General features: G+C 61.4%; 2 protein-coding genes across 2 annotated transcripts in view; both read left to right on the top strand.

Annotated features, from left to right (window-relative positions):
* PTSG_13036 (uncharacterized protein) lies at positions 1 to 12,431 on the top strand. Its single transcript, XM_004988396.1, has one exon. The coding sequence runs from the start codon at positions 2,022 to 2,024 to the stop codon at positions 11,793 to 11,795; it is 9,774 nt and encodes a 3,257-aa protein (XP_004988453.1). The 5' UTR covers positions 1 to 2,021; the 3' UTR covers positions 11,796 to 12,431.
* Positions 12,432 to 13,243: 812 nt separating this feature from the next.
* PTSG_10401 (teneurin-2) overlaps positions 13,244 to 14,035 on the top strand; it is a gene marked incomplete at its 3' end in the record, with an annotated part of 40,053 nt that continues 39,261 nt past the window's right edge. The window contains exon 1 of the mRNA XM_004988395.1: positions 13,244 to 14,029. Coding sequence (XP_004988452.1) covers positions 13,353 to 14,029 — 677 coding nt within the window. The 5' untranslated portion in view covers positions 13,244 to 13,352. The remainder of the gene's footprint in view (positions 14,030 to 14,035) is intronic.

Here is a 14,035-nt window from a genome sequence, read left to right as displayed (position 1 = left end):
GCCCTCTATGTCAAGTCAGAGACGTCAACAACCCCCACTCTTCACACAAAACCAATTGGCACGTTTGCCTTCGCTACACTTGAGCTTGGTGCTGAGTCGAAGACGACGCTCCAGCCACCCTTGGGTCTCGACCTTGAGGTGGACGAGCTGGATGCAAAGTGGAACGTGTACGTCTCCTGCGAGTTTATGGATCTCGAGGCCACCACTGTCATCACAGACCCCGATGTGGTGTTTGACATGACTGGCCGTGGCCCTGACATTGACGGTCCTGGCACACCAACAGGCCACACAACGGGCGCAGGTGCGGGCTACGCCACACAAGGCGGCCACGGCGCATTTGCACACGGCAGCCTTCCTGGCGGCCCTGCGTTTGGCAGCACGTTTGAGCCCACGCAAGCTGGCTCTCGCGGCGGTGCTCGCCTGGTGAACGGGGAGCTTGTGCCCGGTGGCCGCGGCGGTGGCCATGCGCATGTGGTGGTCGCGCAGGTGCTTGACCTTGAAGGCACCATCATCGTTGACGGCGCCGCTGGTGCGGAGGAGACGGGCTCCGGCGGCGGCTCTGGCGGCGCAGCCTGGATCAAGGTCGGGCACCTCAGAGGCTACGGTACTGTTTCTGCACAGGGTGGACACGGTGGCACATGCTCGCTGGGCTCACCCTGCCACACCACACCAGTCAGCGCTGGCCCCAGCGATGGCGGCAGCGGTGCTGGCGGCCGCATTGCCGTACACACGCGCCTCTTCAACGAGTGGCGCGGTGAGACCCCGGCTGGTGCAGGTGGCGTCAAGATGAACCCACAGCACGTGCCCAACCCATCGTACCTCGGCGCAAGCTCGACGTCCTTCAGTGTTGGCAGGTATGGCGCTGGCTACTATCCTCCCGATGACGAGTACTGGTTCCCGGACTGGACGTCATCAACGACGACAGTGCGCCGGTACCAGGCAGAGGATGGCGCCTACCTTGGCGCCTTCACCTTGCCACAGCGCTACATCATGCAGATGTGGGGTGATGTGGACAGGTACTACTACACCGCCGACTGGCAAGACCACACCGTGTCCAAGTGGGGCCCATGGCCGAGCACGTATCGCCAGTGGTCTGTTAGCGTCTCTGATACTGCTGCTGGCGTGTCTGTGGACGCAGACTACGTCTACGTCATCACGCCAACATCAGCCATTGTGCACCGCCTTTCCAAGGCGGACGGCAGCACAGTGCGCTTCTACGAGCCCTCTGGCGCGGAGAAGCCGCCCCTGACCCTCTCCGGGGCCAACAACTTTGGCTCCACGACATATGGCGGCCTGGTGGTGGTTGCGGGGGAGGTGTATCGCGCAGCGTCAAACAAGGTGTATCGGTACAGTCTGGAGACGGGCGAGTACAGCGGCGTGTCGTTCACAACGGCGGTGTCGCAGGTCTCCCTCGCGTTCAACGGCCGCGACCTGTGTGTCAGCCGCGACACAAGCTCGTCCGCACCACTGTACTGCTACCGCGTGCTCCACTCTGATGTTTTCAACACCGAGGCGGAAAGCAACGGCGTTGTGATTCCGACTGAGGAGATGTACCACTACAGCAACCGCACGGGCGGTGATGTTGGTGGATCTGGTACCGTCATGTACGAGGACCTGCTCACAGACCCGCTTGACCTGGCCGTGCTGCCTGAATACCGCACGCGCCTGTACCTTGATGGCCAGAACGCAATGCCGCCCAAGCCGTTTTTGTTCCGCGAGCGCAACCCCAGGGTGGTGCGGCACCAGCGCACGGAGCTGAACAATGCGTCGTATGCCTTTGACGAGCTGCGCATGCTTGACGAGGCACAGGTGGAGGTCGCGCCCGCACACGAGGCTGGTGGCACTGCGCCGACCCTGTCCATCCGCAGCCTTGTGAGCGACGGCAGCGCCTTCATCCACGCGCGAGCCAACGAGACGTACTTTGTTGACTACGAGCCCGGCACAAACCGCCACGCGCGCCCGTTTGTGTCCGGCTTCCTATTGACGAGGAGGCAGAGCTGCGGCTCGCCAACTACGCCGAGATGCACGGCACACGTGCGGTTGCGCTCGACTGGCGCGGCCTCATCACGGGCGTGACATCTCTGCGCTTGATGGAGGGTCGCCGCGCGGTCGTTGGGCCCGTGGCAAGCAACGCCCTCGTCCAGGGTGAGCAGGTTGTCACGACCCCCACGCCGGGCGTGCTTGACCTCGGCAAGCTGGAGCTGGAGTACGAGGCGGAGGTGGAGTATCCGCTACCACTCGACCTTGACGTGGGCGAGCTGGTTATGCGCGCGGACTCCTCTATCCGCGCTCCCAGCATGTTCCTGCGCGTCAACGAGGCGTTCATGGAGGGCGACTCTGTTCTGACCACGACGGCCCGTGGCCCAACGCTTGGGGATCTGCTGCTGCCTGACGCGCCATTCAAGGCCGAGATGCTCGGTGCCGGCGACAACATCACTGCCGATGGCGTGTTGTTTGGCCAGGGCGGCGGTCATGGTGGCTACGGCGGCTCGCACGTCATCTTCGGTTCTGAGGAGGACCCCATCAAGGGCGGACAGGCGTACGGCTCGTACAAGACCCCGCGCCACCCCGGCAGCCCCGGTGGTGGCGTTGGCGGTGGCGTTGGCGGCAGCATCATGCGCGTGCTTGTCGGCCTCTCATTGCACTTGGACGGAAGCCTGGAGAGCATGGGCGCTGACGCGTCTGCCCCCAACTCTGGCGGCGGCTCTGGTGGCAGCATCTGGATTGAGACCACGACGTTTGCTGGGCATGGTGTCATCAACGCGACTGGCGGCAGCGGCATGGACCGCGGCGGCGGTGGCGCGGGCGGCCGTATCGGCGTGCACGTGCGCTGGTTGCGTGAGTTTGCCGGCATCTACGAGGCATTTGGCGGCTTTGGCGGCGCCCCCTCCAATGCATCAGGCAACTTCCCTGGCGAGGCCGGTGCTGGCGGCACTGTGTACTACACGGACTCGAACGATGGCCTGGACCAGCGCGAGCCCATTGTGCGCGACGACCAGATTGTCGGCTTCAAGGACGCGCACGTTGCGCTCATCCTGGACAACGACAACCGCAACCACCACCTGGCCACGGCCGTCACGGACGAGGAGAACGGCTACTTTGAGTTTGACGAGCTGCATCTCTTCCACCACGTCACCGTGCTCTTCCACAACCTCACGTCAACCATCATCTCCCACAAGTTCGTTGGCGACCGCACTGGCCGCGTGCACGTGCGTGGCATGCAGCAGATGTTTGTCGAGGTTGTTGAGGGCGTGGCGACGGAGTCCATTGCGCCCGTCAGCTATCGCATCGACCCCACGGCCGAGGTCATCTTCCCAACGCGCAACACCTTCCTGGGCACGCGCACACTGGCAGAGGGCCTTGTGACCAACATTGAGGACTTCCGCGCAGCGGAGGGCGCGCTCGTCGTGTTCACAAACACGTCTCGCACAGCCATGCTCGAGGGGTCGCCACTCAACAAGACGTACCTGTGGATGACCACACCAGGGAACCTGACGTTTGGCACCATGACCATGCAGCGGGGCTGCGTGCTCGACCTGGACAACATCCCAGACCCGCTCACCTTGCAGGCGTCGTCCTTGCTCATCAAGTACCAGTCGCTCGTGCTCATGAACCGCGGCTACATTGAGACCTCTTACGGTGTGGTGGAGGGTGGCGGCATCCTCAACCTCAACTACACCGGCCACCCCGAGATGACGGGCCCCGGTGCGGGCATGAACCACACGGACGAGCGCGGCCGGCCCCGCGGCGCCGGCGCTGGCTACGGCGGCCAGGGCGGTGGCTTCCACGTGGTGAAGCCGCGCTACGAGTCTGTTCCGGGTTTCCCTGGCCTGCGCGGCAAGTACATTGAGGGCGTTGGCTCTGGCGGCCTGGCATACGGCTCCGTGGTGCAGCCCATTGAGCTTGGCTCTGGCGGTGGCGCCGGTGCGGCTGGATCGCGCGGTGGCAGCGGTGGCGGTTTCCTTGTTTGGCGCTCCGAACTGCAGCTGCACGTGGACGGCTTTATCCACCTGTTTGGCCAGGACGGCCAGGGCAAGAACGCCGGTGGCGGCTCTGGCGGCTCCTTCTTCGCGGAGACACTCAACATGACCGGGCACGGCACGATTGACGTGAGCGGTGGTCGTGGTGTTGAGCTTGGTGGTGGCGGTAGCGGTGGGCGCATCGGCATCCACTGCCACTTTGCGCACAAGTTTGGCGGCCACTACCGTGCTGCGCCCGGTGAAGGCGACACGTACGGCACCGCTGGCTCCGTGTACCGCGAGGAGACGAACCGCGGCCCGCAATACGCCGACATCAAGTACAGCAAGGAAGGTGACGTGATTGCGATTGAGCCTGGCTTCATCTATGTCAAGTTTGATGCCGAAGACCACCTCGTCCCGTGGTACTCGCTCATGATCGAAGGCAACTCGACGGTGTTTGAGTTTGATGAGTTGGAGCTGACGCGACACGCGAACCTTGAGCTCTTCCATCCCTCTCACTTGGAGAACATCACAGCCGTTGTGCATGAGTTTGTTGGCGACAATACTGGCCGGCTGCACCTGCGTTCAGACCAGCAGCTCTATGTTGACTATGTTGCGAACGAACCCGGCGAGAGCACTGCGCCAGCCAGCTACTGGATCGACGAGGGGGCTGAGATCATCCTGCCGTCGACCGTGTACCTGCGCGGAACGCGAAGCGTGTTTGAGGGCCAGCTGACAGGCGTGATTGACCTGTATCTGTTCTACGGCTCTGTGTCACAGTTTTCGTCCACAGCCAACACGGCGTTCCTGGAGAATGGCACGTACTCGCTGGTCACAAGCCCGGGTAACTTCACGTTTGGTACGGTCACGGTTCGCCGTGCATCGGAGATTGAGTTCCTTCGTGTCACGACTGAGCTGAACCTCAACGTCGCCGACCTGACCATCAAGTACGGCGGCACGGTGCTCATGAATCACGCCGACATCTTCTCATCCACGGCGTACATTGAGGCCACTGGCCGGCTGTCGCTGGACGCGCGCGGGCCCGGCGGGCTTGAGGTGTACATGGGCCCGTCTCCCGGTGTCACTGTCAACGACATTGGCAGCGGCGGCGGTCACGGTGGTGAGGGCGGTGGCAACCACACGTTCATGGACAACGGCGTGCCCATCCACTTGTCACCAAAGGGTGGTGAGCCGCACGGTTCAATGTACAGGCCCACGCAGCTCGGCTCCGGCGGCGGCCACGGCAAGGGCGGACGTCTCGTGTCTCCCGGCGGCCGCGGCGGCGGCCAGCTGTTCTGGGACTCTGCCGTGTCCATTGAGGTCGACGGCACGCTGTCGTGCCGCGGTGGCAATGGAACTGGCGAGAACTCGGGCGGCGGCTCTGGTGGCAGCATCCTCATCCAAACCACAAACTTTACGGGCCACGGCGAGCTTGCTGTGAACGGCGGCCACGGCACAAAGCGCGGCTACGACGGCGCTGGTGGCCGTGTTGCCGTCCACTGCGAGTGGCGGTACAAGTTTGGCGGTCGCCTGCGTGATCGCGGCGGCAACCGCCTTGAACCCGAACCGCTCACAGAGGACCCTGTCCGAACGCAGACGGTGCGCATCGACCGTGCACACTCGTATGGTGGCGGCTACAACCACGAGACCGACATGTACTGGTTCCCGCACTGGCCGGGCTCCCTCATCTACACGTACGACCGCGACTTTGAGTACCGCGGCGTGGTGAGCGCTGGCTCCAAGACACACATTGCACAGATCTGGACCGACTTTGACGGTTCATGGTATGCTGTGAGCGACATCAACTCGCAGCTGGACAGCACGGTGACCAAGTTTGCGCCACTTCCGGAGCGCAAGTACTTTGAGCCACCACACGAGCCGCAGGTGGTGTGGGAGGTGCGTCTTGGCCCCAGCACGGCCGCGGTCGCCTCTGATGAGTACTATGTGTACGCCATGCGCCGCGGCAGCAACACTGTGTATGAGCTGTACAAGGACAATGGTGAGACGGCGCGCACGTTTGCACTCGACAACGTGCCCGGGCTGTCTTGGAACAACCTCCACGGCGGTCTTGCCGTTGGGCAGGAGAAGCTGTTCTACGCCAGCGGCTCGCAGGTGTACCGCTTCAACCTGAAGGACGGCAGCTACGACGACTACTCCTTCACCGTCGGCTCCAACGTGGACGGCCTCAACTTTGACGGCCAGGACATGTGTGTGCACAGCAACGGCGACTCACGCGACATCCGCTGCTACGCCGTGTTTGACGAGAACGTCTACGACGACGTGCACCCCGAGCGCATCTCCAGGCACCTGAACTACACCCTGAACCCCTTTGGCGCAGCGGCAGGCACCATCTTCGTGGCTGAGAACCGTGCGCCGCCGTCGTACAAGAAGCTCAAGTATGACCCTGTGACTGGTGAAGAGTACGAGGAGGTGAACCGCCTCTATGCACACGTGGACAACGAAGGCTTTAACGTGCCCGGCGCTACCGTCATTCTGGAGGACAACACGACATATTACGAGTTTGATGAGCTTGAGTTGACTGGATACTCGCGCATGCTGGCGTACCATCCGCAGGGCGAGCCTGTGACCGTGGTGGTGCACCGCTTCATTGGCGACAAGACTGGCCAGTTCCACGTCCGCAACGACCAACTCATTCTGGTGGAGTACGTGGAGAGCACGACGAACCATACGGAGGCGCCGTGCTCGTTCCGCGGTGACGCCGGCTCGGAAATCATCTTCCCCTCCGAGACGCACCTGCACGGCGTGCGCAGCGTCTTTGAAGGCCTCATCACCAACGTGGAGGACATGTACATTGAGGATGGGGCAACGCTGCAGTTTGCCTCATCGTCGCAAACGGCGTCGCTGATCGGCAACCTGACACGCATCTACATGACACAGCCTGGCAACATTACGTTTGGCACGCTGACCATCAAGTACGGCGGCACGCTGGAGCTGCAGCGCATCAAGAGCCACGCGTTCACGCTCACGGTTGCGCATTTGCATGTGCAGTTCAATGGCAACATGTTCGCCAACGAGGCGACCATCCTCAGTGCCACAGGCAATATCGAGAGCGAAGGTGTGTTGCACCTTGACGCGACCGGCCACCCGGCCGAGACTGGGCCCTGCAGAGGCAGCACGGTCGACGGGTACGGCTCTGGCGCCGCCCACGGAGGCCAGGGTGGCGGGCTCCACGCGGAGCATGCCACGCAGGCGTGCGACAGCGTGTACGCGCCCGATGACTGGGGCTCTGGCGGCGGCAACGGCCTCGGCACCGGCGGCTCTGGTGGCGGCTTCCTCGTTTGGGAGGTGGAGTCCCACCTGGAGCTGAACGGCCGCCTGTCTGCGCGCGGCGGCAACGGCCAAGGCTTGCGGTCTGGCGGCGGGGCCGGTGGCAGCGTGCAGATCCGCACGTACAACATGTCTGGGCACGGCACGATTGACGTGCATGGCGGCGCCGGCGGCGTTGACGGCTTTGGTGGTGCTGGTGGCCGTGCGGCCGTGCTGTGCGAGCTCCGCTACCGCTTTGGCGGCGCGTACCTCGACTACGGTGGCATTGACGAGCACCCGGCGTTCACCACGTCGGCCGCGCTGACGCAGCGCACGCTTGACCCACGCAGCTACGGTACCGGCTTCAACATGCATCTGAACGAGTACTGGTTCCCCAAGTGGCCGGAGCCGTTTGCGTGGCGCGTGGACGCTGACACGTTTGAGCTCCGTGGTACGGTTGAGCTGGGCACAGACAACGTCATGCAGCTGTGGTTTGACGACGACAACTACTACTACACGGCAGACCACACGGGCAACAAGATTGGCAAGTACGGGCCCTATCCCGACAACGACCTCATTTGGGAGGTCGACATGCAGTACGAAGAGTTTGGGCAGTACGCCTCTGGCGTGGCCGTGTCTGGCCGTGAGGTGTTTGTGATGCGCAGCCGCAGCGAAGTCATCTACGTATACGACGTGATTGACGGTGCCATGCTGCGCACGTTTGCACTGGAGGGCGGCCGCTCCACCTACAACAACGCTGACCTGTACGGCGGCTTTGCCATTGTGCACGACAAGATCTTCTACGGCTCTGGCACGCTCATCACGCGCCACGACCTGGCCACGGGCCAGTATGACGGCTTCTCCTTCTCCACGGCGGTCACCATCCGCAGCATGGTGTTCAACGGCGAGGAGCTCTGCGTCTCCGACAACACCGCCAAGCTCTGGTGCTACCAGGTGCTTGTGTCCAACACGTTCAAGCATCCGCAGCGCGGCGGGCCCGTCAACATGCGCGGAGCCGCAGCGGGCACGACCTATGTGGAGGAGAACCTGCGGCCGCTGGAGTACCGCATCGTGCGCTACTCGTACTCGCTCAAGGAGACGGTGCTGACAGCTGACCACACGTACCTGCATGTGGACAACATTGGCGTCAACGTGCCGTGGGCATCGGTCATCAGCGAGGAAGGCACGGACACGTATGAGTTTGACGAGGTGGAGCTCACGGGCCACTCACGCCTCATTGCCTACCACCCTGGCACGCAGGTCAATGTGACCATCCACAAGTTCATTGGTGACCGCACGGGCCAATTGCACGTGCAGGACCAGCAGATTGTGTTTGTGGAGTATGTGGAATCGCTCAGCAACAAGACAGAGGCGCCCTGCAGCTTCAAGGTGGACGTTGGCGGCGAGATTGTGTTCCCCGTGGAGGTATACTTGCTCGGCGTGCGCTCCGTGTTTGAGGGCATGCTCACGGGCATTGAGCAGCTGCATGTGGGCGACGGCGCTTACGTGGAGTTCTCGTCCTCGGCCAACACGGCGCAGCTGGAGAACGAGGAGTACGTGGACGTCACAACGCCAGGCAACTTCTCCATCCCCATCATCATGATCAAGCGCAACTCTGAGGTGGAGTTTAGCCGCATCGAGCACAATCTCACCATCTCTGCAACCGACATCTTCATTCGCTACGGTGGCTTGATGATGATGAACGAGGGCAAGATCGACACCACCCTCTTCTCCATCGAGTATGGCGGTGCCCTGGCCGCTGGTGGGCGTGGCTTTGCTGCGCAGACCGGCCCGGGCTCTGGCTTTTACGACGGCTCCAACGGGCGTGGCCTCGGTGCTTCGTATGGTGGGTACGGCGGTGGCCACAACATCGACAACACAGCCCACACCCCGTATGGCACGGTGTACGAGCCTCTGCTGCACGGTAGCGGCGGTGGGATCGCATCTGGCGCCACCCCGACGGAGACTGTCTGCTACTCGAACAACGCCGCGGCCATCATCAGCGTGCCGTGCATGCGCGGCTCGGGTGGCGGCGTTGTTCACCTGAACGCCGGCTCGCAGGCCGAGATGGACGGCGTGTTGATTGCCAACGGTGCAGAAGGCGTTGTTTCGAACGGCGGCGGTGGCAGCGGTGGCAGCATCTTCATCGAGACGACCAACTTCACGGGCCAAGGCGAAGTCAACGTGAACGGTGGCGCAGGCCATGGCTCCGGCTTTGGCGGCTCAGGCGGACGCATTGCTGTGCACATCCGCCACCGCCACACCTTTGGTGGTGCGTTGCGCTCCGTCGGTGGCCTGCCACAGGGCGGGCCCGGTACGGTGTACGCTTACGAGATCAACCGCGGTCCACAGTACGCGCTCTTCAAGTACAACCCCGAGCTGAAGAAGATCGCCCCTGTTTCGCCACACCGACACGTGCGCATTGACCAAGAGAACAACGTGGTGCCTCAGCCGGCGCTCATCATGGACACGACTGGCGACTTTATCGACTTTGACGAGATGACTGTGGACGGGTATGCCAAGTTGTACTTCTACCACCCCGATGATCAAGAGCATGTGACGATTGTGGGCCACGAGGTGCGCGGTGATCGCACTGGCATCATTCGCGTGCGGTCGAACCAGCGCTTCTTTGTGGAAGTGGTGGTGGCTGCAGAGAACGTGCACGATGCGCCCGTGACGTACTACGTGGATGAGGACGCGGAGCTGCTCATGCCGCCCAACCTCATCTTGCGCGGTGAGGACCTGATCCTTGAAGGGCGCCTGACCAATGTGGAGCACCTCTACGTTGAGAGCGGCGGCGAGTTTGTGTGTGACGGCCAGTGCCACACAGCCCTGTTGACCCTGGAGAAATCCAACGACACAGTGGTGATTCACGGCATTGAGTACGAGGTGGTGGAGACGTCCAAGTCATTCTACCCCGAAGACGCGTACCGCAGCCTGCAGGACCCGCACAGCATGAAGTTCTCTACCGTAGAGGTCAAGAACACGGCGACGCTCAACATCAAAGTGCCCAACGCGGATGTGGAGGTGGCCGACTTTGACATCCGATTTGGCGGCCTCGTGCGCAGCAACACGCAGGTGCTCACGCTGAACATTGGCGAGTCGTTCTTTGAGCACACGGGCCGCCTGGTTGCTGATGGCAGCGGCTACGGCGCCAACACGGGCCCGGGTGCCAGCTCCGACACCGGTGACCGCGGCTGCGGTGGTGCGTATGCCAACGTTGGCGGTCGCGGTGACTACTGCTCCAGCCTTGGTTCCGTGTACGGCTCTGTGTTTATGAACTCGGGCCGCATGCCTGGATCGGGCGGCGGCGGGCCCAACGCAGGCGCTGGTGGCGGCCTGATCAACCTCCTGGTTGGCGGACGACTGCAAGTGGACGGGATGATTTCCTCCAACGGCGGCAACGGCGGCAGCTACAGCGGCGGCGGTTCTGGTGGTGGCATCTACGTCAATACGGAGCGGCTGACTGGCCACGGCGTGATCCAGGCCAACGGCGGCAACGGAGGCGCATACTCCGGTGGAGGCTCTGGTGGCCGCGTGGTGGTGCACATCACGGCGCACGAGTTCAGATGGGATGGTGCTGTGACGGCGTTTGGTGGACGGTGCGGCGGCGCGTCGACTGACAACGGCGGCTGCCACACTGACACGGAGCACGGCGGTGTTGGGTCCGTGTATGTGCGCTCGCACCCTGACGATGGTGACGCGTTCCACACGCTCATTCTGGACAACCGCGGGCGCAACCGCAACACGTATCCGTTCGTGCTGGATGAAGGCCAGGTGACCTTTGACCACCTGCACATGGTGAACAATGCGCGCTTGCAGTTCAGCACCAAGACGACGCCCTCTGCCCCGGCGTTCTTCAAGTCTGTGACTGGTGACCTGACTGGGCTCTTGTATGTGCAGTCTGGCCGCGAGGTGCACATTGGCGGGCGCGAGCTTGAGGCGTCGTACCCAGCCGTGGACATGACAGTTGATACTGACGGCCAGCTGGAGGGCACGCTGCGGTTCTTCGTGCGAGACACGTTCAACGTGCATGGCATGCTCTCTGGCGTGCAGTCGCTCTACCTGCTGCCTGGCACCCGCATGAACATCAACGGCGGGCGCACGACGTGCTTGGAAGGCACGTGCTCGGCCGCGGAGCGGAGCTGGATGGACAACAACTACATGTTCAAGGACCTGGTTCTGTACAAGGGCGCTTCGATTGTTGACACGAACAGCAACGGCAACACCAAGTCGCTCGAGCGCGTGAAGGACATCACTGTCCTGCATGCAGACAGGCTGCACATGCAGTATTCTTCCTCCGTGACGGCGTCCACGATTGCCATCTGGACACGTCAGGCCAAGGTTGACCAGCGAGCGAGCCTGTCCACAAACGCCCGTGGGTACACTATCAGGACCGGTCCAACAACACCAAGTGGCAGCAGTTGTCGTGACAGCGTCGCTGGTTCATATGGCGGGCGCGGTGGACGCGGAAAGCACGGCAATTCGTATTGCGGTGTCGAGGCTGGTGATCCTTATGGCCACGCATGTTACCCTTACCACGCAGGCGGTGGTGCAGGGTCAAACTAATTTGTGTGTGTGTGTGTGTGTGTGTGTGTGTGTGTGTGTGTGTGTGTGTGTGTGTGTGTGTTTGTGCTTCTTTTGTTGATCATGTTGTTCTTGCTCTTGCTCTTGCCCTTTCATTCACACCCTTTCTCTGGTTGACTTGTTACATGAAATCAGTCATCCTCCGTGTTGTTGTTCTTTCTTTGTGCACATCCCCTCGTGCGCAATCTCATGTGGTCATTCACATGAGCGTCTCTCACTCGTTTTGTCCCTTCTTTTCATTGTCACGTTCCTTCATCATCGCATATTTCGTTTGTTGACTTGGAATGAGCGTGTGCTCTCTGCAAGTGTTGAAGCAGATTGAGGTGTTTCTTGTGCCTTGGGTACTTGGTGAGCTCGGGAAACTCACATACATACCGAAGGGCGTGATCATCTTCATCTGGATTGTTGCGTTTGCTTTTTCTTTGTCGTTTTTTGTCTCGTGCTTCCTTCTTTACTGCCCCCCTCCCCCTCGAGCTCTTCCATCGCGTTTCTCTGTTGACATCATTTGCGCTTTGACGCCTCATTTGTTCTCCTACATCATCACGTTTGCTGCTTTCATGCATGCACTTGTTGTTTTGCTGTCCTTCTAATTTGACTGACACACCGACCACAGCCAGAACAGAGGAACAGATGAGGAATGGGTGGGAAGGGAATGGGGATTGGTAACAATAGCACCGTAGTGTTGATGTGGTGTAGAGGTGTCACCGCAGCATGTTTGGGCACGTGACAGAAGGGCGGTGCCAGAAGCGAAGAAACAACAAAAGAGACAAGCGCACCAGCAACAAAACAGAAGGGGTGGCCTGACACCCACGTCTGTAGGTCTGTTGAGCCGCCACAAAACATCGCTGCTGCTCGCTGCTTGCTTGTTTTTTGCTTGCATGCACGCTGGCTCGCTCTCGAGCCTTGGAACACAAGGCAGTAGCGGAAGCAGGTGAAGCTTAAGTTTTCAGGGCTTTCGTTTTGCAGTTGTGCGAGCCGTATTGGGTTGCAAGGTTGCATATGACGTGAGAGGCTGAGGGCATCCCTGCCTGCGTTCTCCCCCCGTTTTCGTGTTGAATTGTTTGCTTGCAGGCAGGCAGTGCGAACTTGCGTGAAAAATTTCGCCCAACAATTTTGCTTTTGCTTGCTTGCTTGCCGCGCCATCGCTTCCAACTTGCGGTGGATAGCACACCAGCGGCTACGTTTCGCACGAACTGCGCACGCAAAGACGCCCGAACGGAGGGGGTCGCTGGCTGCAAAGAAGTTGAAGACCACCAGCCCGCCTGCAAAGACCAATTCAACCACACACACCAAACCACAACAAGCGTCTAAGCGTGCGTGCGGCTGGCGAGAAGAAGCTGGCTGGCTGACAACACGTCTCAGAAGTGCACGCAAACACACACACACACACAACGCGTGCCAGCGCACAACAGCAACACCACTCCAGCAAAGAGACAGAGAGAGAGAGAGAAAGAGAGAAAGAAACAAGAGAGGGCGCGCGCTGACCGCGCGAGCAGACAAAACGAAAAGGAGGACGCAGCAACAGTGACGTGTGCCACCATGTGCACGGCCCGAGCTGCTTGCCTGCTCATCTGCCTGATCCTGAGTGTGATCGGCACTGCGGCAGGATACAGCGAGGGCGGCGGTGCGGTGCAAATCATTGCTTCCACGCGCCTTGAGTATGATGGAAGCGCCTCCTCAAACGGAGGCTCCGGCCATAGCGGCAGCGGTGGCGGTGCTGGTGGAAGCGTCTGGTTGGAAGCAGACTACCTCGAGGGCCACGGCAACACACAGGCTCGCGGCGGTAATGGCGGCTACCACAGCTGCTACCTTTGCACACCAACTTACGGCGGCGGTGGTGGCGGTGGACGAGTCTTCACCTCCGCGTTCCATGAAGCAAACATTGACATCCAACAGGGCTATTCTGTCGCTGGCAGCCCAACCTATGACGACGGCGACGACGGCTCGCAATGCGTGAATACCGCCTGCAGCGGCCACGGTAGCCTTGTTGCCGGCCAATGCCAATGCAACGCAGGCTGGGCTGGTCTGACATGCTCCTTTCAAGACTTTTGCGAGGCCAGCAACGGCGCCCTCAACGCTGCGGGCGAGTGCGTGTGCAATGCCGGCTGGTCCGGCTACCGCTGCGAGTACCAGTGCGATCGTGACTCGACATGCAGCGGCCACGGCGAGTGCAGCCCGCTGGGCCAGTGCGTGTGTGACCCGTGCTATGGTGGCCAGTTTTG

Source organism: Salpingoeca rosetta, assembly GCF_000188695.1.
Source record: "Salpingoeca rosetta unplaced genomic scaffold supercont1.36, whole genome shotgun sequence".
In the NCBI taxonomy this organism is placed as follows: Eukaryota; class Choanoflagellata; order Craspedida; family Salpingoecidae; genus Salpingoeca; species Salpingoeca rosetta.
The sequence above is the reverse complement of the archived record's forward strand: the minus strand, read 5'-3'. Positions and strand labels throughout refer to the sequence as shown.